We start from the raw sequence: 24,542 nt of genomic DNA on the forward strand, positions 1-24,542 counted from the left end.
TTAGTTCTCCTTTAAAAATGAAGCCAATAAAGATCATAACTGTACTTCAGCTGAAGTTGGTGCTGCCGTCTTGCCTCGGAGTGTTATCGAGGAATTTGGGGATGACAAGGACTGTGAAGCCACTCCCATTTGATTGGTGAGCTGGGATTTTTGCATAACCCATAACCTTAACAAGTAAAAACCCAGCAGTGAAGGTTGTGTCTCCTTAGGACTTTCCCACTGTTCTGTTGGTTTCTATGTTACTGTTTGTGGCCCGTCATGTGCTCTCCGTGGGATCAGTGGAGAGATCATTAGTTGTTCATTAGTTGTAAACAGCCAAAGGGAAGGAGCTGCTTCCCAAATTCCTGGAGGGAAGAAGCCAATGAGCTGTATATTCCTGTCAATATGCAGAATGTGATCTCATGTTAAAGGGACAGTGCTTAAATGATATATAATAGCGCCAATGACAAATGGGCCTTTAGCGCGAAGATGAAGTCTCTGGGTTGCAAGAGTTGGACAGTGGATCAGCGTGTTCCAAAAAATACACAAATGGATCAGCAAATCAAAAGGAAAACTGGAGGTTTTTTTCTTTCACAGAAACATTTACTTTCCATTTTTATAGTATGTTACATTTTTGCATCTCTTAAAGCACGGTACTGAAACAGAGGAAATCTATACGGATAAACCGACATACAAAAATAGAAACTATTGCTGTTCTCACGGATGATCGGTATTTGCCTGGAGGCAAAACATGAACAAATCGACTGCAAATACGGTCACCGATTTCTTCTCTGAAAAGCGATGGGAAGAGACTAAGGCTGAGTCACCTGACCCACTAACTGCAAACTGGGGTGCAACAATCATGGGGTGCGGAGTGAAATGCATCGTTACCTGCAGTGGGGCGGGAGCTGCCATATGCAGCCCAATTCACTTTTCCGTGTACAGGTATGGGACCTCTTATCCAAAATAACAGATCTTTCCATAATCGTTCTTTAAAGGGCTGGGTCACCTTTAAGGTAACTTTTATTATGTTATAGAATGGCCAATTCTAAGCAACTTTTCAACTGGTATTATTTATAATTATTTGCCCTTTTCTGACTTTCAAGCTTTTAAATGGGGTCTCTGACTCCCTTCTAAAAACAAATGCCCTGTAAGGCTACAAATGTATTGTTATTGCTACTTTTTATTACTCATCTTTCTATTCAGGCCTCTCCTATTCATATTCCAGTCTCTTATTCAAATCAATGCATGGTTGCTAGGGTAATTTGGACCCTAGTTACCAGATTGCTTAAGATGCAAATTGAAGAGCTGCTGCATAAAAAGCTAAATAACTCAAAAACCTTCAATAATAATTACTGAAAACCTACTGCAAATTGTCTCAGAATATCACTCTCTACATCATACTAAAAGTTATCTCAAAGGTGAACAACCCCTTTAATTCAACTAGAAAATCAAGTAAACATGAAATAAACCCAATAGACTGGTTTTGCCTCCAATAAGGATTAATTATATCTTAGCTGGGATCAAGTACAATGTACTGTTTTATTATTACAGAGAAAAGGGAAATCATTTTTAAAAATTCTGATTATTTGGATAAAATGAAGTCTATGGGGGGTGGGCATCCCATAATTCAAAGATTTCCTGGATAACGGGTTTCCAGATAAGGGATCCCATACATTTCTGTGGGAGACGCCCTTTTTGTAATCCTGAGCTTTCTAGATAATGGGTTTCTGGATAACTGGACCCTTTATAGAGTTCTTGTAGGACAAGTGATCGGGAATGTACAACTTCCTCGGGGGTTCGGGTTCAATACACACACGGCTCGACTGCTCTTCCTTGTCCAACACATTTAATAAAACAATGTGATTAGTCGGGTACCATATTAACATTAAATATCACTCTACACAAAGCATAATATATAAACAAGTGTACGTACGATTCCACATTGTGGAAATAGCTGTCCTTTCCTTACCTCTGACCAGCTAAAGGGGCTCCATTATACGGCTACAGGGCCAAGAAGATAAAAGCCACATCATGTGCTACTCACACAACTGCCAATGTAAAGCAACACAACAGCAGATCCCCAGCTCTACGTATAAACACACACACACACCTGCACAGTCCCAGGACTCTTCATCTAGTGCAGGTCTATGAATGACCCTTCTATCCTGGGAAGCCGTGAGAGGTCACAGATCCACCATCTAAAGCCAAAGAGCAGCAGTTTCCCTAGAGGAGAAGAAACGTCTCTGTCTTTGAACACGGGACACAAGGTGCATAATGAAAGTCCTGCGTGGGAGGAGTTGAATAACCAATAATAAAATAACAAGGATATAAAAGCAGATATTTCCATAGGGCGAGTAACACCATTAGTCTTTGTGAATGAATATTCACCTCTGCTGTTTCTATGGCCGCCCCCCATTATTTACACGAACGATATTAGAGCAACTTCAGACTCACTTCTTACCAGTTCAGGGCAATTAACCCCCTCAGTTCTGCAGTGTTACTGGTCATTAGAGGTGTGGGCAGACTCAATGGGTATCACTGATTCTGGGTAAAGACTGGTATAACCAGAAAACAAAAACAAAAAAACCCCCAGTCCCAGTTGTGAATGGATAAAGACAAAATAAAGTGGCTCTACGTGTCCTCATCATCTGATATTATCTATTGTCTCTTCAGTGCAAGGCCGATCCATTAACATCTCGTGTACTGGTCATGTTGCCAAAAACGGTGATTTTATTACCAGGCGTTTTCACGGCAGTTGGACTCTATACGCGCAGATTAGCAGCTTTACCTGGAACAAAGAATGGGGGAAATGTGGTTTAAATAAAGTATAACAGTGTCAAGTTGTCTATAATCTCCACAATTCATAGAGGCAACTCTTTAAAGGGATTGTTCGCCTCTGAGTAAATGTTTAGTATGATGTAGAGAGAGATATTCTGAGATAAAGCGCAATTGATTTTCATTTTTGATTATTTGTAGCTTTTAAAGGACAAGGAAAGTCTAAAATAGAATAAGGCTAGAAATGCTGTATTTTGTATACTAAACATAAACATGAACTTACTGCACCACAAGCCTAATCAAACAAATAATTTATGCTTTCAAAGTTGGCTACAGGGGGTCACCATCTTGTAATTTTGTTAAACATCTTTGCAAGACTAAGACTGTGCACATGCTCAGTGTGGTCTGGGCTGCTTAGGGATCGTCATAAACAAAGCTGCTTGAGTTCTGCATGGCTGGGAAGTAAGGCGGGGGCTCCCCCTGCTGTTCATAAGTATGATTGTTTCCCTGCTCAGCAGTTAGGGACCGTCTGACAATTCCTATCCACAGCAGTAAATGAAGGGAGAATTTCACTGCATACAGTCAGGTTTCTAATAAAAACTGTACACATTTTTTAATTAAAGTATATTAGGTTTCTTTTTCATTAAAGAAAGTAAAAATTGGATTTTATTTTTTTGCCTTTCCTTGTCCTTAGTTATTCAGCTTTTAATTCAGCAGCTCTCCAGTTTGCAATTTCAGCAATCTAGTTGCTAGGGTTCAAATCATCCTAGCAACCATACAGGACATCCTAGCAACCATGCATGACGTCAGTAAGACTGCTTGTTTCCCACCAGTTCATGTATATATATTGCAGATGTAATTGTTACTTTGACGTTTCGGCCTGGTCACAGGCCTTTCTCAGTCTCTTACTACAATAAAATCATCTTTTTAACTTATCAAAAAGCCCTAAGAGTGCGGACCTGTAAAAGAACAGACAGCACTCACATCCTAATGCAAAAAAGTTGTATCAACGGGTAAAAAACGCACATGGTACATCACCATGGTGTCCCTTTTAAAAAGAGGAGGCGATTGTGAGTTGAAATTAAAACAGAGAGGTTTGGTGGATAAAGAAATCAAACTCACTCCATCCACTTGGTCTAAATAAAGATTTTAATTTATATTTATTCTTGTTAATGTGATTTATGGAATTTGCTCTTCAGTAAATATGTTGCTTATTATATCGCTATAACGTTATATACATTTGCTTGCTTTATACAGCATTTGTGGCGACAACCCTGTACGTGGTATATCGAAAGAATAGTTGATGGACTTTAAAAATCTGTATGGACTTTGCTGATTTTATTGTTCACACGGCTTGAAAAAGGGCCTTGTCTGGCCTCGAAATGTTGCTGTAAAATGTGCACAAAAATGGTGATGTATAAGTTTTTTACTCTTTAATACAACTTTTTGCATTAGGATGTGAGGGCTTACATTTTATATTGAGGAATTGCCGGAACCCTCGTTTGGACGTGCACCGCACATAAAGAAAGTGAAGCGTGAGTGCTGCTGCTGGTATACATAAGGATATATATATAGATATAGATATAGATATATATATATATATATATATATACATATGTATGTGTAGATGATATATAAAAAACAGGAGCACATATATGTATGTGTTTGTGTAGATGATATATAAAAAACAGGAGCACACTCCCAAAAATAAATCAATAAACTGGGTGTCAGTAATGCAGTTATTTTACAACGTACTTTGCAGGTCTTTTCAACAACACCAAAGTGTATTTATTGGTTCAAAAACCAGACAGTGTTGGGGTTTTGAAACAATAAATACACTTTAGTGTTATCAAATGAACGTACAAAGTGCTGTACTTTGTTATATTATACAGTTAGGTCCATAAATATTTGGACAGACAACTTTTTTCTTGAAACCAAGATCAACCTCTACCACAATGATGGCAAGAAAAAAGTATAGAGAAGGTGTGGAACAGCTCATGATCCAAAGCATAGCACATCCTATATAATAAAGTTGAAGTGTCTCTGCGTCCAGTCCCTGTGTCCGTGGGATTGCGCTACTGCACATGTACCCCACGGACCATCTCTGGCGAATGTTTGACTACATATGTTCTAGCGCCCGTTAATTTAACGGGCTTAATGTCTAGTCATGTATAAAACATTTGGGAGGCAGTGTGATGGCTTGGGTGTGCATGGCTGCCAGTGGCACTGGGACACTAGTGTTTATCCATCATGTGACACAGGACAGAAGCACAAGAATGAATTCTGAGGTGTTCAGAGACACAGTCTGCTCAAAACCAGCTAAATGCAGTGAAATCGATTGGGAGGTGTTTCATATTGACCCAAAACATACAGCCAAAGCAACCCAGGAGTTTATTAAAGCAAAGAAGAGGAATATTCTTGAATGACCAAGTCAGTCACCTGATCTGAACCCAATTGAGCTGCATTTCACTTGTTGAAGACTAAACTTCGGACAGAAAGTCCCACAAACAAACAGCAACTGAAAGCCGCTGCAGTAAAGACCTGGCAGAGCATTAAAAAGGAGGAAACCCAGAATCTGGTGATGTCCATGAGTTCAAGACTTCAGTCTGTCATTGCCAGCAAAGGGTTTTCAACCAAGTATTAGAAATGAACAGTTTATTTTCAGTTTTTTATTTTGTCCAATTACTTTTGAGCCCCTGAAATGAAATGATTGTGTTAAAAAAGGCTTTAGTTCCTCACATTTTTATGCAATTTTGTTCAACCCACTGAATTAAAGCTGAAAGTCTGCAGTTCAACTACATCTGAGTTGTTTCATTTAAAATTAATTGTGGTAATGTACAGAACCAAAATTGGAAAAAAGTTGTCTGTCCAAATATTTATGGACCAAACTGTATATTAGGGATTCACCGAATCCTTCATGAAAGATATGACAGATTACCGAACTGAACGGGAAAGGGATTTTTTTTTACTTCCTTGTTTTGTGACAATTTTGTCACGTGATTTCCCTTCCCTCCACTAATTTACATATGCAAATTAGGATTCCGATTTGGTTCGGCCAGGCACAAGTATTTGCCCGAATCCTGCTAAAAAAGGCTGAATCCCGAACTGAATGTTAGATTCAGTTTATCCCTATTATATATATTCACATAGTCATGTATGTATTTATAACAATACAGTTATGAAAAGGACGAACCTTTGCAGCTGGAACTTCTGTCAGTCGGATAAAGAGTTTATTAAGGCCAGCCACAGGGCTGAAGGAATAAATAAAATGAGCATCCTAGAAGAAAACACAATTGAGAATGGTCAGCTCATTCTTGTACAGGTGTGGGATCCGTTATCCGGAAGCACATTATACAGAAATCTCTGAATTCCGGAAAGGCCTTCTCCCCTAGACTCCAAATAATCCAAATTTTTAAAAAATGATTTCCTTTTTCTCTGTAATAATAAAACAGTAGATTGTACTTGATCCCAACTAAGATATCATTAATCCTAATTGAAAGCAAAACCAGCCTATTGGGTTTATTTAATGTTTACGTGATTTTCTAGTAGACTTAAGGTATAAAGATCCACATTACAGAAAGATCCGTTATCTGAAAAACCCCTAGTCCTGAGCATTTTGGATAATGGGTCCATAACTGTACAAAATAAGAAAACGCTTTTCCCCCAAAAACAAAACCCATAAAATGCATTTAGCAAACTGGCCTTCACTTCCCTATGGACCAGGCAGTTAATTTTCTGCATTTATATAAATGATTTGCCTAAAAATAACCGTTTGATGATCACGGAGAGAACAGGACAGACGATGGAGTTGCATCTCAGGCCTATAGAGTCCCACTAAGTGTTTCCATTGGGGATACGTGACTGCAGCTGCTCACATTTCTACCCTGGCAGCAGTGATAAGGATTGTGTGTAACAAGAGAAGCCTTAATCACGATCTGGCTCAGCTCCAGCACCTCCATTCACTGAGGGAAGAGAATGTCTGTATTCAGACTGTATTCAGTGAATGGAGGGGGCAGATGCTGAGCCAGTGACAGAATGCTGCTCACACACAGGAGTTGTAACAGCTGCAGGCAGCGCAAGAGTCAGGATCAGTGATACCGAAACTATTCTTTAAAGCGATACTGTCATGGGAAAACATGGGGTTTTTTTTCTCCAAACTGCATGAGTTAATAGTGCTGCTCCAGCAGAATTCTGCACTGAAATCTGTTTCCTAAAAGTGCAAACTGATTTTTTTATATTTAATTTTGAAATCTGACATGGGGCTAGACATATTGTCAGTTTCCCAGCTGCCCCCAGTCATGTGACTTGTGCTCAGTCACTCTTTACTGCAAGTTGGAGTGATATCATCCTTTCCCCCAGCAGCCTAACAACAGAACAATGGAAAGGGCACCAGATAACAGCTCCCTAACACAAGAAAACAGCTGCCTGGTAGATCTAAGAACAACACTCATTAGTAAAATCCAGGTCCCACTGAGACACATTCAGTTGCATTGAGTAGGAGAAACAACAGCCTGCCAGAAAGCAGTTCCATCCTAAAGTGCTGGCTCTTTCTGAAAGCACATGACCAGGCAAATGACCTGAGATGCACCTACACACCAATATTACAACTAAAAAATAATACATTTGTTGGATTAGGAATGAAACTTTATATTTTAGAGTGAATTATTTGCAGTGTAAACAGTGTAATTTAGAAATAAAAACGACATCATAAAAATCATGACAGAATCCCTTTAACAAAGCCACATAGGGGGAAAATACTTACCAAAAATACAGGCAGCTGGAACTTATCATTTAATACTACAGCTTGCACACTGCATGGTCCACACAGTCGCACCACCACCTCTTTACCAAAATAGTTTGCATGGAACACAAACAGGAGGATCCCAGATCCTATTGAATATAAGAACATAAACAAAAATGAATCAACATTTTGGTATGATGGAGAGAGTGATATTCTGAGACAATTTGCAATTGATCTTCATTTTTTATTTGTGGTTTTTGAGTTATTTAGCTTTTAATTCAGCAGCTCTCCAGTTTGTAGTTTCAGCAATCTGGTTGCTAGGGTCAAAATTACCCTAGCAACCATGCATTGATTTGAATAAGAGACTGGAATATGAATAGGAGAGGCCAGAATAATAAAAAGTAGCAATAACAATACATATGTAGCCTTACAGAGCTTTTGTTTTTCGATGGGGTCAGTGACAACCCATTTTGAAACTGGAGAGAGAGTCAGAAGAAAGCAAAAATTAATGGTAGTGATTTCAGTAAGAGATTTACCTTCTGGGCTAGTAAATGGAGGTTTGTAGGAAAAATCCAAAGAGAAATCTGGTCCCTCGCAGAGTCGGTGACAAGCAAGCGGGAAGATTGGTTCCAGCAGAGAAAGGCGAGTGTCAAAGTAATCCTTAATTGCATCTTCTACTACTCTGGAAAGGCTAATGGGACATTAATTAGATTAGTGATAATTGTGCCACCTAGAAGCACAGACAAACATACATTAGTAATGCAGGCACACAGTATAGTAATGATACTAATGATACCAGACACACAGTATAGTAATGATACTAATGATACCAGACACACAGTATAGTAATGATACTAATGATACCAGACACACAGTATAGTAATGATACTAATGATACCAGACACACAGTATAGTAATGATACTAATGATACCAGACACACAGTATAGTAATGATACTAATGATACCAGACACACAGTATAGTAATGATACTAATGATACCAGACACACAGTATAGTAATGATACTAATGATACCAGACACACAGTATAGTAATGATACTAATGATACCAGACACACAGTATAGTAATGATACTAATGATACCAGACACACAGTATAGTAATGATACTAATGATACCAGACACACAGTATAGTAATGATACTAATGATACCAGACACACAGTATAGTAATGATACCAGGCACACAGTAGAGTAATGATACTAATGATACCAGGCACACAGTAGAGTAATAATACTAATGATACCAGGCACACAGTAGAGTAATGATACTAATGGTACAAGCTACTCCATGTTTGGTCCTTGCAAGGTTGATGATTAGATTCCTGGTGCAAAGTCAAGCAGACGTTTTTTATGCAGGGAGATCAGCTGTGAACCGGCACAGTGCAAAGACCAAACAAATGTTAGTATCTATCTCCGTATTTGGCCTTTTTAGCTCAAGAGAGAACAAACCTTAGGTTTTCTGGTTATAACAACAGACATGTCCAGCCCAAAAGTCAAATTACGATTATGGATACTGATTATGGATACTAATTATGGATACTAATTATGGATACTCCTACAGGGCTTTTAATTGAACTCATGATAAACAAAGGCACCTTTTACTGCTATTAATATTATTGTGTAGACAAGCAGTTGTGCAGTTTAGTTGAACTGAGCCAATTCAAGTCAGTGTTACAATGAGAAGAAGAATACAGCGCCTAGTTATTTTGCGGTGTAACAAGACGACATTTACCAGATAGCGATGGAGACACCGAGGAAAATAAATACTTACGTTTCCAAATGGTTTTTTATCATCTCATATAAGATCACATTATTGCTTTGCTTAGCAAACTGCAACGCGTTGCCCTGGTGCTTGGACAGTACGTTACAGTCGACGCCATATTCTAGCAAGAGCCGCACCATATCCGAGTTTCCCCTTTTACATGCCTGGAAAAACACGAGAGAACAATGGTTTTGTTACACATGGATATTAATGTTTATATAATGGGCGAAGCTTAGGAATGGCTTTGGGTGTCCAGTAAAATCAGGTTGTTCAGATTAATCCTGAGAATTGGCTTCACTGCATTTGCCGAGACACCACCATATTTGCATTTTTATTAATAAACTCATCACAGTGCACACAATGCATCACGTAGGTACCAGATTCACTGCACAACAAAGCACTTAATCACATGGGTACACATGGGCCATTTTTTAATATGGCTGACATCTACTTGTGAGACTTCAACCTCCCTCATACAGTATCAGGACATGTTGGTATCCATTTTGCCGTTGACAATATTGTTGTAAATAAGCGATCATCAGCAAAACGGATGAAAGGGCCACCCATCATATTTTTTGGACATTGCTCAAAGTGGCCTCAAAGCAGGGGCTTATTTTTCAATTCCAGGCTTGGAGACAAGTTTTGGTTGTATAAGAACTACATGTACTGCCAAACAGAATCTCCGGTAGGCTGTCAGTCCACATAGGAGGCTACCTAAAAGCCAATCACAGCCCTTATTTTGCACCCCAAGAACTGCATGCTTGTGTTGCTCCCCAACTCTTTTTATTTTTGAATGTGCCTGACAGGTAAAAAAAGGTTGGGGACCCCTGGTTTAGAGTATACAGTTTACACTGTAGTGGGGGCACACGTTTGAGGCTCATAATAGTCCAAGAAGACTCCAGGTTCTTGAGAGGGCCACCAAATACAAGTGGGGTTTACCTTATCAGTTCTCCGAGTGATTAATGACCTTGTCTTAGGGCTCATACATTGGGATCAGTCTCTGGGCAGATTTCCAGCCAGAGGCCCCAGATTGCTTCATACTTTTGAGGGCATTGTCTAACCATATATGTCAGTTTTATCTCTGGAAGTCTATTGTTTACTAAGGTGATCCATCCATTCACTGTAGGAGGAGCAGAGCTCATCCATTTAATTGTGATTAGCTTTTTACAATAGAAAAGTAGAGTTCTTATTAGGGTCAGGCCACATGAGCAGATTCGGGAGAATTAGCCGCCCCAGCGATGAATCTCCTCTTTTTCGGGACGACAATCTCCCCGAACTGTCTTCCCCCTGCCCTCCGCCGGCTAAAATGAAAATCGCCTGGGGGAAGGCACACGAGGCACTTCATTTTCCCAAGTCGCTCGAAGTTTCTTCGTGAGCAACTTCAGGCGACTTGGGAAAACGAAGCACCGCACGTGCCTTCCCCCAGGCGATTTTCATTTTAGCCGGCGGAGGGCAGGGGGAAGACAGTTCGGGGAGATTGTCGCCCCGAAGAGGAGATTTGTCATTGGGGCGACTAATCTCCCCGAATCTGCTTGTGTGGCCTGACCCTAAGAGTTGTACCAGACCCAACAAGTAGAACTCAGGGGTTAGGACTCCGGGTAGTAAATCTTGAGTAGTTATATATATGTAGTCAGATCAGTCCAGTATTTATAGATTACAGGGCACCCATCATACTTAATTGTTCGGGCATGTGTGGAAAATAATCAGGAGTGTAAACCATTGAACTAGATTTAATTCACACTAGGAGAGGATTCATTGGAAACCATAGATAAACATGAACAGAGGTCACAGGTACAGTAAACTTGCACATGGTATAATGGCTGTAGGTACAGAACTATATTCTATATTCCCACAAGCGCCCACATAGAACAAACTTCACGATGGGAAGAAGCATAAAGCAATACAGTTTGGCTATATAATCCTACAGAAAATGTAAGCTGTATAATAACAGATATTTTAACATACTGAACCATAAAATCAAACAGAAGAAAGTGCAAAACATGATTCGTTGCACTTTATCTGCAATTAACAGAATCCTAAAACCCACACAGAAAACAATATTACCTTCATCAGAGCAGTTTCACCAGATGCCTGTTGCACATTCACATAAGCACCAGCTTCCAAAAGAAGTGCCACGGTTGTTAAATAGTTCTTTAAAAATAAAAAAATAAAAAGTTAGCGTTATACATTTTCACACGTGCAAATGTAAAATCTATTTTTTTTTTTTTTAACAATTCAATTTTTATTCAAAAGATATATGTATAGACGTAAAATCTATTTTTAAAAAATTCTTAGAAAGTATAGGTTATCCCCACTGCACCTTCACAGTAGTCTAGGCAGAGATGTGGAGCGCCGCACCTCGGATTTTGCAGAATTGCCCTTTCGCCATTCTACAGTGTACATCCGGAAGCAGAGATTTAATATGTTTTTGGGCAAAGCATTGAATATGATAAACTTTATGCACAATAGAGCTGTTATTGATGCAGTTTAGAGTGGATTCGTCACAAATTTTTTTACTGTTACTGTTCCTTTAATCTCAGTGTTGGTTATGCTTGTTAAAGGAACAGTAACACTGAAAAAAAAGAAAGTTTTTTAAAGTAATAAAAATGTAATGCAGTGTTGCCCTGCACTGATAAAACACTTGGATTTGCTTTAGAAAGACTACTATAATTTATATAAACAAGCTGCTGTGTAGCCATGGGGGCAGCCATCCAAGCTGGAAAAAAGGAGAAAAGACACAGGTTACATAGCACAGTCCAATAGAATGATGTTTTGTCTGTTATCTGAGCCTTTTTTCAGCTTGAATGGCTGCCCCCATTGCTACACAGCAGCTTGTTTATTTTAAACTATAGTATTTTTTCTAAAACAAACACACCAGTTTTTCCAGTGCAGAGCAACAGTACATGATATTTTAATTACTTTGATACACTTTCAGTTTTTGGTGTTACTGTTCCTTAAAAGAAAGGGACTTTACCAACAAAAGTAGTGTATAACAACTGCCAGATTGTCTGCCTGGGAACACTTTAAGGGCAATGGCACATGGGGCAGCTGGGCAGGCGAGTAACAAAATGCTTGGAAGTGCTTCTCCATTTCCTGGATAAGACAATTATCAATCGGAACCACTCACTTCCTTGTTAAAGGGGTTGTTCACCATCCAACACTTTTTTCAGTTCAGTTGGGATCAGATAGATCACACTATTTTCTATGTGTAACAGTTTTTCTAATATCGAAGTGTAAAGTGTAATTTCTTACCTTCTAAAGCAGTTCTGGAAGGAGGGGGTCGCCGACCCTGTAAACTGTTCTAAACTGATAAATTTAATTGATACATTTCTTATCTTTGTCCCTGCTGAACAGAATCCATGAGTTTCATCACAGGCAGCTGTTAGAATTGATACAATAGTTGCTAATACTCCAGAGATGCTGCTGAGAAATGGATCAACTAAATGTTGCACAATTGTAAGATTAGAGTCTGCGCCTGAATTACCCTACTTTAACTCAGATTTTGGAAAAACTGTAGAAAATAAAAAATAGAAAGTAATTGGAAAAAGTCTGGGGAACAATCTGAAAACAACTGAAAGTGTTGGAAGGTGAACAACTCCTTTAACAAGCAATAACAACAATAACAAAAGTAACACAGGAAAAGCGAAGGAAAGACACTCACTTTTTCAGCAGCATGAATCAAAGCAGTTGTCCCATTTTTCTGTTTAGAATTAATTTTTGCTCCTTTCTTTATCAGTAGCCGAAGAACATCGTCCTGCCCTGCTGCTGCGGCCAACATCACGAGTGTCATCCCACTAGAATCCTACGGGAAAGAAACATTGCCTGTTCACTTACTCACTCGACAATGAAGAATACTGTCCAATAACCTTCCCTCCATTTCTGACCTCAACTTATTTCTTTACCACAAACAGTAAAATAAAACACCTTCTACAGTATTGATGTGCGGGTCGGCCTCGCTGCTCATCTTGCGGGTTGCAGGTGGGTTTGAGTTGAGCTCCTCTCCCTGCTCTCCCCTCCCGACACCTTAGACGGCTTTCTGTTTTATAGGCTCGCGCCTGCCCCGCCCCTCTTGTGATGTCATCGGCGGGGCAAATCTATAAATAGAGTGGGGAAGCCTGGTGTGGGTCCAGGTTCAGGTTTTCTCGACCCGCACATCACTATTCTACTGTATGTAAGAATTATGTGGCAAATATGGAGGCGAGGCACTGAGGGCTAAGTAATCATTAACATTTAAAGGGGAACTATCGCAAAAATTTAAATTGAATACGAGTTTCATCATACTGACACTTTCTAAATAAAATCAATTAAATATTCGGCATTGTTTCTGAAATAATCATGTTTATCTTCACTATTCCTCTCTCTGCATCTGTTTCTCTTCATTCTCTCTTCATGCAGCAGTTGGGTGTCAGATAATTGATCCAATATATCTTATAGGGGGGCTTCCTTTTCCTAGCAGATTTATTAGAGCTCACTCAAATAACGGATTCAAGTACAAACAAAATCTAACAAATAACTGCCTTTTGCACAAATCCTGCATGTAGAGAGCCATTATGTATGGTGATTTTAATAGAGTGAGCTCTAATACATCTTCTAGGCAAAAGCCCCCTCCCCCCCCATAAGATATATTGGATCTGTTAATAAAATAGCTGACACCCAACTGCTGCATGAAAACAGAATGAAGAGAAACAGATGCCGAGAGAGGAATAGTGAACATAAACTTGATTATTTCAGAAATGGTACATCATTTTTATTGATTATATTTAGAAAACTTATTATTTCAGTATGCTGAAGCTTAGATTATATTTTCACGATAGTTCCCCTTTAATTTAATAACGGGTGCATTGTTAGCATGAGTCTAATGAAGTAAATGGAAAGCAGAGAGGGAGTCACGACGTGAAAAACAAAATGAATAACCAGAAAATTACCTCTTGTTCTAAATCATATTCTTCTTTTGAGTTAAGTGCATATTTTACGGTTACATAATCTCCGTTTTTCACAGCATCTTTCAGTGCACCTAATGAGAAATAAAAAATAAATAAAAGATTTAGAGCTTAATGAAAATCTGAGGGGCAGAGGAAGAAAGAAAAACTGCTAGAAGAGGGATACTCACTACTCGATATAGCTTCAGATGGAAGAATCAGATCAGTTCCATCAAGGTGCTTCTGAAAGTCTTCCAGAGTCATCCACTCCAGCTGTAGATCCATTGCTAAACTAACTTGTGCTTTACTCACCAAAGGTGCTGAAATAAACACCATACATAAGAATCAATCTCTATATTAGTTGAGGGAATTGGATGGGTATGTATGTCATCAAATTCACTGCCCTAGGTTACTGTGTAAATGGTTTTGTTAAAATGAATATTAGAGAGATCAGTAGAATATTATGACTTCATAAACATGAAATGTAGACACCGTGTATGTTAGATGATATTATTGGGACTCGTACATACCAGTATTATCATGCATTAGAGACAGTGGGTCAGCAACCTCCTGATCCCTTTCTGAAGCTGCAAATGCCCATGGTTCACTCTCATCTCTAGAGTTCTGTCTTTCTTTGAAAACCTGTTTTAGCTCCTTAGTTTTGCATTCTTCCACTGGTCTATAGTCTATAATTGGCATCTCCTCTTTTATTCTAGACGACTCTGTGCATTCATTTCGGTCTTCAGGAGTTACTGTGAATGCATCAAATATGTTCTTGGACTCCTTTACAGCTGGAAATATAGACATGCAGAAATAAATATACATTTTCTTTTCCCAAATAACTTCCCCACTAGTGATGTGTGGGCCTGCCTGAAACCCGCAAGCTGGCTACTGCAAAAAAATCTTGGGGTCGCTCACACTGCCGGCCGTCAATTTGTAGACTTGTGCCTGACCCACCCCTCTCATGTCATGTCACCACGGGGTCAATAAAGGGGTTGGAGTGGGCCAGGCCAGGTTAGGGTTGGAAGGGTGCAGTTGCGAGTTGGGAAAGACTCTACCCACACTATTCCTTACTACAGATGTTAAAAATACAGGCCTATAACTGCCAGTTGACATTTTTAAATTCTGCATATATCAGTCTTCCTCTAATCCACCATACCACTGGAGACGGGGTCTGAGAAAATCTGAAACAAGCTGGCATATACAGAACTAAAGTTGTTAATTTTGCATTTTTCAATTACAATGCTATTCAATGGAAAGTTATATGAAGGTTTTTTTTGGCAGCCTGAGTGTGATTTTACGCAGCCCTCGTCTGTAGCTTTTAATATCAGAAGAAATCAAACTCAATACACCAAATGTATGCTTAAGCAAATTCAAGCAGACTCACCCTTTACCACCTTCTGTTCTTTTCTGCTCTCTTTTTCTAAGTCTTGTTTCTTCCTGGTTTTCTCTTTTCCTGCGTCTGTTTTTTTAACTTCTTTTTCCTAGGAGTGAAATCAGTCAGTTACCAAGTGTACACAAGAATATATAGGTTACTGCAAATAAAAGATTAAAAAGGCATTAATAGCTTAGGCCTATGCAGTATAAAGTCTCACCACTCTTGCAGGTAGGCTGCAGAACTAGGGTCACATGACGTGTTTTACATCCAAAAATGAAACAGAAATTATAAAGTAATGCAGAAGAGAATTACATATACATATATATATATATATATATATATATATATATATATATATATATATATACACACACACATATATATATATATATATATATATATATATATATATATATATATATATACACACATATATATATATATATATATATATATATACACACACATATACATACACGACCCCGTAAGTGTTAATCACAGAAGTACTCATCATATATCTGCAACCCTAAAAATAGTTTCCCTTTAACATGCACCTTTGTCATGAAATAGGCGCTGCCATTTATTTGTAAATGCCCTTTATTAATTTTCTCTTGTACTTTGTCTCATACCTCAGGTACTGAGTCCACAGACTTCCTTCCCTTGTCTTCCACACTTGCTCGCGAGCCCTTCTGAACTGGCGCAGGAAGAGGTGCAAATCTTTCCAATATAGAAAGCTCTTTAAGCTTTTCAAGTGATTTTTGCTTTTTCTGAGTGCTCTTTTTATCCATCTGCAGCTCGTAAGACAAGGCCTTGGTTTCCTCACCTCTCTCAGTCTTTAGTTTTTTGTGCTTCTTCTTCTTCTTCTTTTTAACTTTCATCTCCTCATCCTCGTCGTCGTCCTCCTCTTCCATAATGTGTAACTCACTTGGCGTGTCTTCTGGCAGATCCTGAATAGGCTCTTGTTCTTTTTCCTCTTGCTCTTCTGCAGGTTGTTTTTTCTCCTCAGTTAATACAACTGAACTCACACTAACTGAATCGGAAAGGTCTTCAGAAGCCTGAACGGCATAAGCTGGGGGGTCACATTCCTTCACTTTGTCCTTTTTCTGCTTTTTGTCTTTTAATTCATCTTTCCCCTTGACCTTTGGGTCTTTTACATCATCTTTTTTTGTCTTCTTTAAGTCTTTGAGATCATCCTTCTTTTGCTTTTTGTAACCTAAATCTTCCTTGCTTTCGGATACTCTCTTCTTTGGTTTCAGGTCTGGGGATGAGCCATCAGACAGCTCTGCCTCTGCCTTTGATTTTTCCTTACATTTACCAGACTTGGATTTTTTCTTTTTCATCTCTTCCGGTGTCAAGTCTTCATCTTCTTCCTCTCTGGATTTTTTCTTCTTTTTTGGAGGGGAATCAGCCTTTTGGACACTCTGCTCATCCCCGGAATCTGCCTCAAAAAGATCACTCGGAGATAATTTCTGGAGTAAAAAGAGATTAGGGGGGATGAGTATCACTGTAGCCTGGGATTAGGGGAATGAGTAACACAATTGTTACAGCAAAGTTTAGAAATGTTCTGGTTTGGATCCAAAATGGAAAAAACTGAGAATTAAGGGAAGGGGGGAGCAGAAAGACATGCTCTAGTGTAAATAAGTACATAAAATAAAAGCTGAAGTTTATAAATTAAACAAATAGGAAATAGTTAATTTGAAGTAAAAAGGAAATTATAGGACAGGGTCAAAGTAGAATCATTGTTCTATGAGTTTTGGAAAAAAAAGCAGTGTCTGCCTGTCACCAATTTGGATAGTGCGGAGCTCAAATCACTCTTCATTCACTATCAGCCATGACAGGTGGACAGGAGTGATACAAGAAGCATTAGTAGCCTTGGTTTTCTCATCCGTTTATAATTACCGGCATTTCATTCTTGACAGGTTTCTGGTTTTCTGCCTGTTTCCTACGGAATTCAAGCAGGACTTCCTTACAGTCATCAAGATGGGCTTCTGGCTCCCATGTGTCCCCGTCGGAATCATATCCCTTCCACCTCACACGGTATAACACTTCACTCTGGAAAACCAAAAAAAAAAAAAGAAATCTAATGAAGAACTGCCAGGTGGACATGAGGGTGGCAGAAACGTAAAGCAAAACATAGTTTTCCAGGCTGTTATTATGCTGGCATTGTGGGGGAAAAAAACAGTGTGCACCTTTTTATTTGTTCAGGCTAATAATATGTATTAGTTATTTAGTAACAGGTCTAAATCATGAACACCATGCAAATCCAACTGTATAATTACAGGAGAATCCCGGCTTGCCAACCAAAATTTGATAAAGAGGCCACATAACACAGAAACCCCTAACATACCCATCACATTTTCTATGCTGAAATCCAGCTGTTCAACAGTTCTTCTCTTTCTGCATCATTTGAAATCCTGGCAGGGAAGGAGGGACTAAACACTGATGTTACAAATTGTAACAACTTCTCCACAGCTTACAGACAGCATGCAGGAACTACATAACCAACAATGCATTGCATAGTGATGTTCTGTTCCTTATTGAAATCACATGTGCAGGGAATTGTGGGGTTTGGAGGATGCAGTCTAAGAACAGATGGCTGTTGATACAAAGTAACAGTAGTCAGCCAGCTCAGCAAAGTAGTCAGACAGATCATCATTGCTTGTATCTTCATACTGATCTAAAGGGGTGGTTCACATTTAAGTTAACTATGCATGTTCTATAATGGTCAATTCGAAGCAACTTTTCAATTGGTCTTATTTTTTCTTTTTCTTCTGACTCTTTCCAGCTTTCAAATGGGGGTCACTGACCCCATCTAAAAAAACAAATGCTCTGTAAGGCTACAAATATTTTGTTATTGCCAATTTTTATTGCTCATCATTCTATTGAAGCCTTTCCTATTCATATTCCAGTCTCTAATTCAAATCAGTGTATGGTTGCTAGGATAATCTAGACTCTAGCAACCACACTGCTGTAACTGCAAACTGGAGAGCTGCTGAACATAAAGCTTAATAACTTAAAAAAATATAAATCATAAAAAATGAAAACCAGTTGCAAATTGTCTCGGAATATCACTCTTCTACATCATAATCAAAGTTAACGCAAAGGTGAACAACCCCTTTAAAGGCCCTCTTTTTTTATTATTATTATTATACTTTACATTATGTGAAAGGAGACATATAGGATAAATGAAAAAACCCTAATTTTGTAGGCAATTATGAGTAATATATGGTATTGCTTTTACATGGTGCTACAAATTAATATTATCTTTAAAAATAACCCCTTTATTGAAGCTCTCTATAGATGTTCACTGGTCCCTGTCTGTGTTTCAAATGAGGGGTGGGCGTGTCCTAACGGGCCCTGCCAAAAGCACAGTAGGAGGGGACAGCCAATCACAGCCCTGCAGTCACACAAGCTTCAGTTCCCTATCAGGTCCTGCTAGCTGCTGATTAGTTTCTGTCCTACAATGCAGTGAGGCAAGAGCTGCTGGCTCCCCTGACAGCCTGGGAAATCAAGGAGCAGGAAGTGAAGGGAGGGATTATTAGGGGTTTTTGCAGAAATATTCAATAAATCAGCCTGAAACACTACTTTTTTAACCACAATTCTTCTATGTCTAAATTAGAATAACTCATTGGTACGTAGTTATTTTTTACACAAAATATCTCCTTTAAAAGCAGGTGCAAGAAAAAAAACTTTGATATCCCTTATCCAGAAAGCACCAAGTTACAGGAAGGATGTCTCACATAGATTATTTGGATAAAAAGTTTTTAAAAATGATTTCCTTTTTAACTATAATAATAATAATAATAATTATAATAATTATAATAATAATAATAATAATAACTACAGTAGTTTGTACTTGATCACAAATAAGATATTAACCCTTATCGGTGGCAAAATCCTATTGGCTTAATCTAATGTTCAAATGATTTTTAGTAGACTTAAAGGGGTTGTTCACCTTTGAGTTAACTTTTAGGGGCCGATTCACTAAGGGTCGAATATCGAGGGTTAATTAACCGTCGATATTTGACTAGGAATTGAAATCCTTCGACTTCGAATATCGAAGTCGAAGGATTTAGCGCAGATAGTTCGATCGAAGGATTATTCCTTTGATCGAACTATTAAATCCTTCGAATCGAACGATTCGAAGGATTTAAATCCAACGATCGAAGGAATATCCTTCGATCAAAAAAAGTTAGCCAAGCCTATGGGGACCTTCCCCATAGGCTAACATTGAGTTCGGTAGCTTTTAAATGGCGAACTAGGGGGTCGAAGTATTTTTTAAAGAGACAGTACTTCGACTATCGAATGGTCAAATGATTTTTACTTCGAATCCTTAGATTCGAAGTCGTAGGTCGAAATAGCCCATTCGATGGTCGAAGTAGCCCAAAAAAAACTTCGAAATTCGAAGTTTTTTAACTTCGAATCCTTCACTCGAAGTTAGTGAATCGGCCCCTAAGTATGACGTAGAGTTATATTCGAGACAATTTGCAACTGGTTTTCATTTTTTATTATTTGTAGTTTAAGTTATTTCACTTTTTATTCAGCAGCTATCCAGTTTGCAGTGTCAGCAATCTGGTTGCTAGGGCCCTATTTACCGTAGCAACCATGCATCGATTTGAATGAGAATATGGAATATGAATAGGAGAGGGTCGGAACAGAAAGAGGAGTAATAAAAAGTAGCAATAACAATAAATGTGTAAACCCCCCTTTTGAAAGCTAGAAAAGTCAGGAGAATAAGGCAAATCATTCATAAACTATTAAAAAATAAATAATGAAGACCAATTGAAAAGTTGCTTAGAAATGGCCATTCTGTAACATACTAAAAGTTAACCTGAAGGTGAACCACCCCTTTAAGGTATGGAGATCCAAATTATGGCAAGGCCTCTTATCCAAGCATTCTGGATAACAGGTCCCTTACTTGATTTCTGCATTAATTACTCATTAGCACCCCTATGTAATCCTGTATGCCATTGCCTTTAAAGGGAGGGGAGCACAATATAGCCAACACAAATATGGGATAAAGCAAGGAATTCTTTGCTATTCAAGTTTTTCTGGGCAAAGTGCCGTTCCTCCAATGCCTTAAAATTACTAAAATCATTTCATTAATAGAAAAGTATTGTTTCTCTATTAACTTGGATTTATGCTAGGTTAGTTACTATCTATTTCTATAACAGAAAAATAGTCAGAGACATATAGCCAGAGCCCCTGACTGCTGCCAGCATGTTATCAATTGATTCTAAATGAGCGTGTCCCTTCTCAGCTGGGCACCAACAATGCAGAATATGTACAGAAACACACGTATACACACAATCTTATAACTGAAAGTGCAATTCTCTGCACAGACCTCACTGTGTTGGAACATAGGTGATACTTAGTAAGATACATGTGGCTGTCATCCGCGTTCTGCACTAATCAGGTTAACTCAGGACACAAGATTAACAGGCAAGTCCAGTGAGTTCCCATAGATACAGGCCACACACAGTCTTGCTAATGCTTTCCCTATCTACTAGCAGAGGCCCAGATGCAGCTGCACCTTATACAACTGGCAAATGCAGTAGAACCCCCATTTTACTTTTTTCAGTGGACCAGAAAAAAATCTATTAAGCATAATATATAGGTGGGACCACAAAACAACATTGTAAAATGAGAGAAAACTTAGGGGTTGTTCAACTTCCAAACACTTTTTTCAGTTCAATTGTTTTCAGATTGTTCCCCAGAAATCTTTTTTTTTTTTTTTTAAATTTTCACATTTATTATTTTTTAACATTTGTTTCAAAATTTAAGTTTAAAGTTGAATGTTTGTGTCTGGTGTTTGTCTGGCAGCTCAGTAATCCGGCGCAGACTCGCGGTTACAATTTTGCAACATTTAGTTGATACATTTCCCAGCAGCATCTCTGGAGTATTAGCAACTATTGTATCAGTTCTAACAGCTGCTTTTAGAGTAAGATTTGGGCGCCTGGTGACTTATCGTCTTGTCTTTGCGGTGACCAATCTCCCAAAACGCCTTCCCTCACTCTGCGCCGGCTAAAATAAAAACCCTGGCGCTAATCACATGCGGCGGTTTGTTTTCCGAAGGCACCGAAACTTTGGGCGACTTCGGAAAACAAATCACCGTGCAGTGCATGTGATTAGCGCCGGCGTTTTTTTTTTTTCATTTTAGCCGGTGCAGAGTGAGGGAAGGCGTTTGGGCAGATTGGTCGCCGCAAAGACGAGGCGATTAGTCCCCAGGCGACCAAATCTCCCCAAAACACCCAGTGTGGCCTAACCCTTAATGAAATCCAGGGATTCTGCCCAGCAGGGTCAGAGATAAGAAATGTATCAACTAAATGTATCAATTTAGAACAGTTTACAGGGTCGGTGACCCGCCCAGAGCAGCTTTAGAAGATGAAAAATACTTTACACTTCAATATAAGCAAAAAAAGTCACACATAGAAAATAGAAAGTAAATGGAAAAAGTCTTTATTACTGGTGATCTATCAGAAACCAACTTAATTGATACATTTCTCAGCTGCATCTTTGGCATATTAGCAACTATCGTATCAATTCTAACAGCTGCCTTGAATGAAACTCAGTTCTGCTCAGCAGGGGACAAAGATAAGCAATGTATCAACTAAATATATCAATTTAGAACAGTTTGCAGGGTTGACGACCCCCCCCCCTCCCAGAGCTGCTTTAGAAGATAAAAAATGTACCTTTTTGATTCATTATTAGAAAAACGATTGCAAATAGAAAATTAAAAGCAATAGAAAAAAGTCTTTATTTCTGGTGAACAATCTGAAATCAACAGAAGCGATATATATATATATATATAAAAATAATATAAAATATATATATATATATATATATATATATATATATATATATATATATATATATATATATATATATATATATATATATATATATATATATATATTATAGTACAAACACCTGCACTCTGTCCACTTTTTTCTCCAGGCCGGGTGCTCGGTCAAAGTCTTTATACATGCATAGAATGGACCAGCACACCGTTTTCTTCAATCAAACGTGTTTATTCAATACACAATACACACTGTGCATCAGTGTGTATTGAATAAACACGTTTGATTGAAGAAAACGGTGTGCTGGTCCATTCTATGCATATATATATATATATATATATATATATATATATATATAATCTAAATATATATATATATTTCTGACTCCTCTGTTTCAATAGCAGCAGGACAATGTGACAAACACTGAATAGATTTCCAATAACACCGGCTTTTTTTATGGCTCCCGAGGGTGGACCCACTGCATCAAACCCACATCTTTGTTTTGATCCGACATGAGAGAAGCGCAGCAATATCAGCAGCCTCTCACTGTGGGAAATTATCTGAGAGCAATAATGGAAGGGCTAAACAAGTGCTACGGTGTCCGTTCCACTTTAGCTTTTTAATGCTGCAGATACAAGGGAAAAAAAAGATGTGTTTTTGCTATAATGCTATAATTCCGGTACTCTGTTCTCTTCTTTGTCGTTGAGACTGCACAGCATAAGCACATGAATGAGAGACAGACTGGGAGTTGCAGCGGGCAGGGCTCATGTCACTGTGAGAGCAATAGTACAGCACATTCATTGTTTGATTTTCTGTCTAATGAAGCGCACTATAGAAATGACTGGCACTTAGAATAGACTAGAGAATGCTGCCAGTCTGTCTGGCACTGGGGCACAGTAAAGCCCACATAGACAGTAGCATCGTCACTGATCCCCCACACGTATCTGTGCTGTGACTGTACAGCCCTCCTGCAGGTCACACATTGATCCAGAAGCAAAGCAATGTAAACAAATCATCATTTCTGATTTATATGTGAACAGATTCAGCTGCTTGTGAGACTATGGACTGCGACATAAACCCAAGAGGCCTGTGAGAGACATAAGAGATGCTGCCTCACTACTTGCTGTGTCACATTCACTGTGACTTTACTACAACTCCCAGCATCCCCAGCAACTGGCAATTTAGCAGCCAGTGGATTTAAGATGAGGGCAGGGAGGCCCAAGCTGAGAATGCTGGACAGAGGCATAACTATATATTACTGGGCCCCACAGCAAATGTTTCATGTCTACAGATCTGTTTTACTAATATTTATTGAAATGATGGGCCCAGTGCTTCCTCTGCACTTACTCCCCTGATGCTGGACACATACAGACCTTACAATGTGCAGCTCAGCTCTTGTCCAACTACAACCAGATTCAAACCCCAAAAGCTGGAGAGAAATGTCAGAGATATGGGAAGGATACACTATGTATTTAGGGGGGTGTACAGCACAAGAGACACAAACAACTCACCCCTTCTATCTTAGAGTCCAGGATAGACTCCACTTCAAACACATCCTCCTCGTCCTCCTGCTCGCTCTCCATTGGTTCAGCCTTAGCCGTTGCACCCGCTACTACACCAGCCACCACCGGAGGCTCTTCCTTGGCTCCAGCAGCGTCAGATAATACAGCATTGCTCCCCTCGACCTCCGCCATGATGCCCCGGACTGGACTGACGACAACTGGAAAATCCTTCTGCGCCACACTCACACACTCCTCTCCATTATACGTCTCTAAGGGGACATGGGGGCCTCAACCAATCACCGACCAGACACCGAGCGCCGGACACTTCCTCTCGACCAATCAACGTCACTGAGCGTAAGGCGTTCATGAACGCCAAATAGGCTAGCTGTGATTGGTTGGCATGTCTAATGAAAAGAAGCGCAAAGCCAATCCGAAAGTCCCGAGCTTTAGTTTCTAGTTGGGCGGTAGGTATTTTTTTTTTTTTTTGTAAAAGGTAAATTGAGGCAATGCGTGACTTCCTGTCTCCACATACGCATGCGCAGGTTGGTCTGTGTGGGTTTGTGGAGGCGGTTTAATAGGATTGACATGTGGCCCCAGTTCTCTAGGGCACGGGTTTCAGTTCAGACTTGTTTGTCAGTCCCAGTCTAATGATGCCGCTGAGCTT

At 39.1% G+C, this 24,542-nt stretch overlaps 1 protein-coding gene across 1 annotated transcript; it reads right to left on the reverse strand.

The window, feature by feature from the left end:
* Positions 1 to 1,811: 1,811 nt before the first annotated feature.
* mphosph8.L (M-phase phosphoprotein 8 L homeolog) lies at positions 1,812 to 24,256 on the reverse strand. The gene is made up of 14 exons (XM_018247742.2): positions 23,888 to 24,256; positions 17,476 to 17,628; positions 16,206 to 17,045; positions 15,586 to 15,682; positions 14,729 to 14,989; positions 14,390 to 14,518; positions 14,205 to 14,293; positions 12,941 to 13,081; positions 11,344 to 11,430; positions 9,289 to 9,443; positions 8,035 to 8,189; positions 7,520 to 7,647; positions 5,951 to 6,034; positions 1,812 to 2,770 (listed from the first exon to the last, which is right to left on the reverse strand). The coding sequence occupies exons 1-14, from the start codon at positions 24,068 to 24,070 to the stop codon at positions 2,729 to 2,731; spliced, it is 2,544 nt and encodes an 847-aa protein (XP_018103231.1). The 5' UTR covers positions 24,071 to 24,256; the 3' UTR covers positions 1,812 to 2,728.
* Positions 24,257 to 24,542: the final 286 nt, after the last annotated feature.

The sequence above is a fragment of the Xenopus laevis genome, chromosome 2L (assembly GCF_017654675.1).
Source record: "Xenopus laevis strain J_2021 chromosome 2L, Xenopus_laevis_v10.1, whole genome shotgun sequence".
NCBI classification, from domain to species: domain Eukaryota; kingdom Metazoa; phylum Chordata; class Amphibia; order Anura; family Pipidae; genus Xenopus; species Xenopus laevis.

Coding starts and splice junctions, on each gene's coding strand:
- mphosph8.L (XM_018247742.2), bottom strand. CDS start 24,070: ATGGCGGAGGTCGAGGGGAGCAATGCTGTATTATCTGACGCTGCTGGA. Junction 14,519..14,728: donor TCTAATGCATGATAATACTG/GTATGTACGAGT, acceptor TGTTTATTTCAG/CACCTTTGGTGAGTAAAGCA. Junction 11,431..12,940: donor TGATTCATGCTGCTGAAAAA/GTGAGTGTCTTT, acceptor TTATTTTTAAAG/AACTATTTAACAACCGTGGC.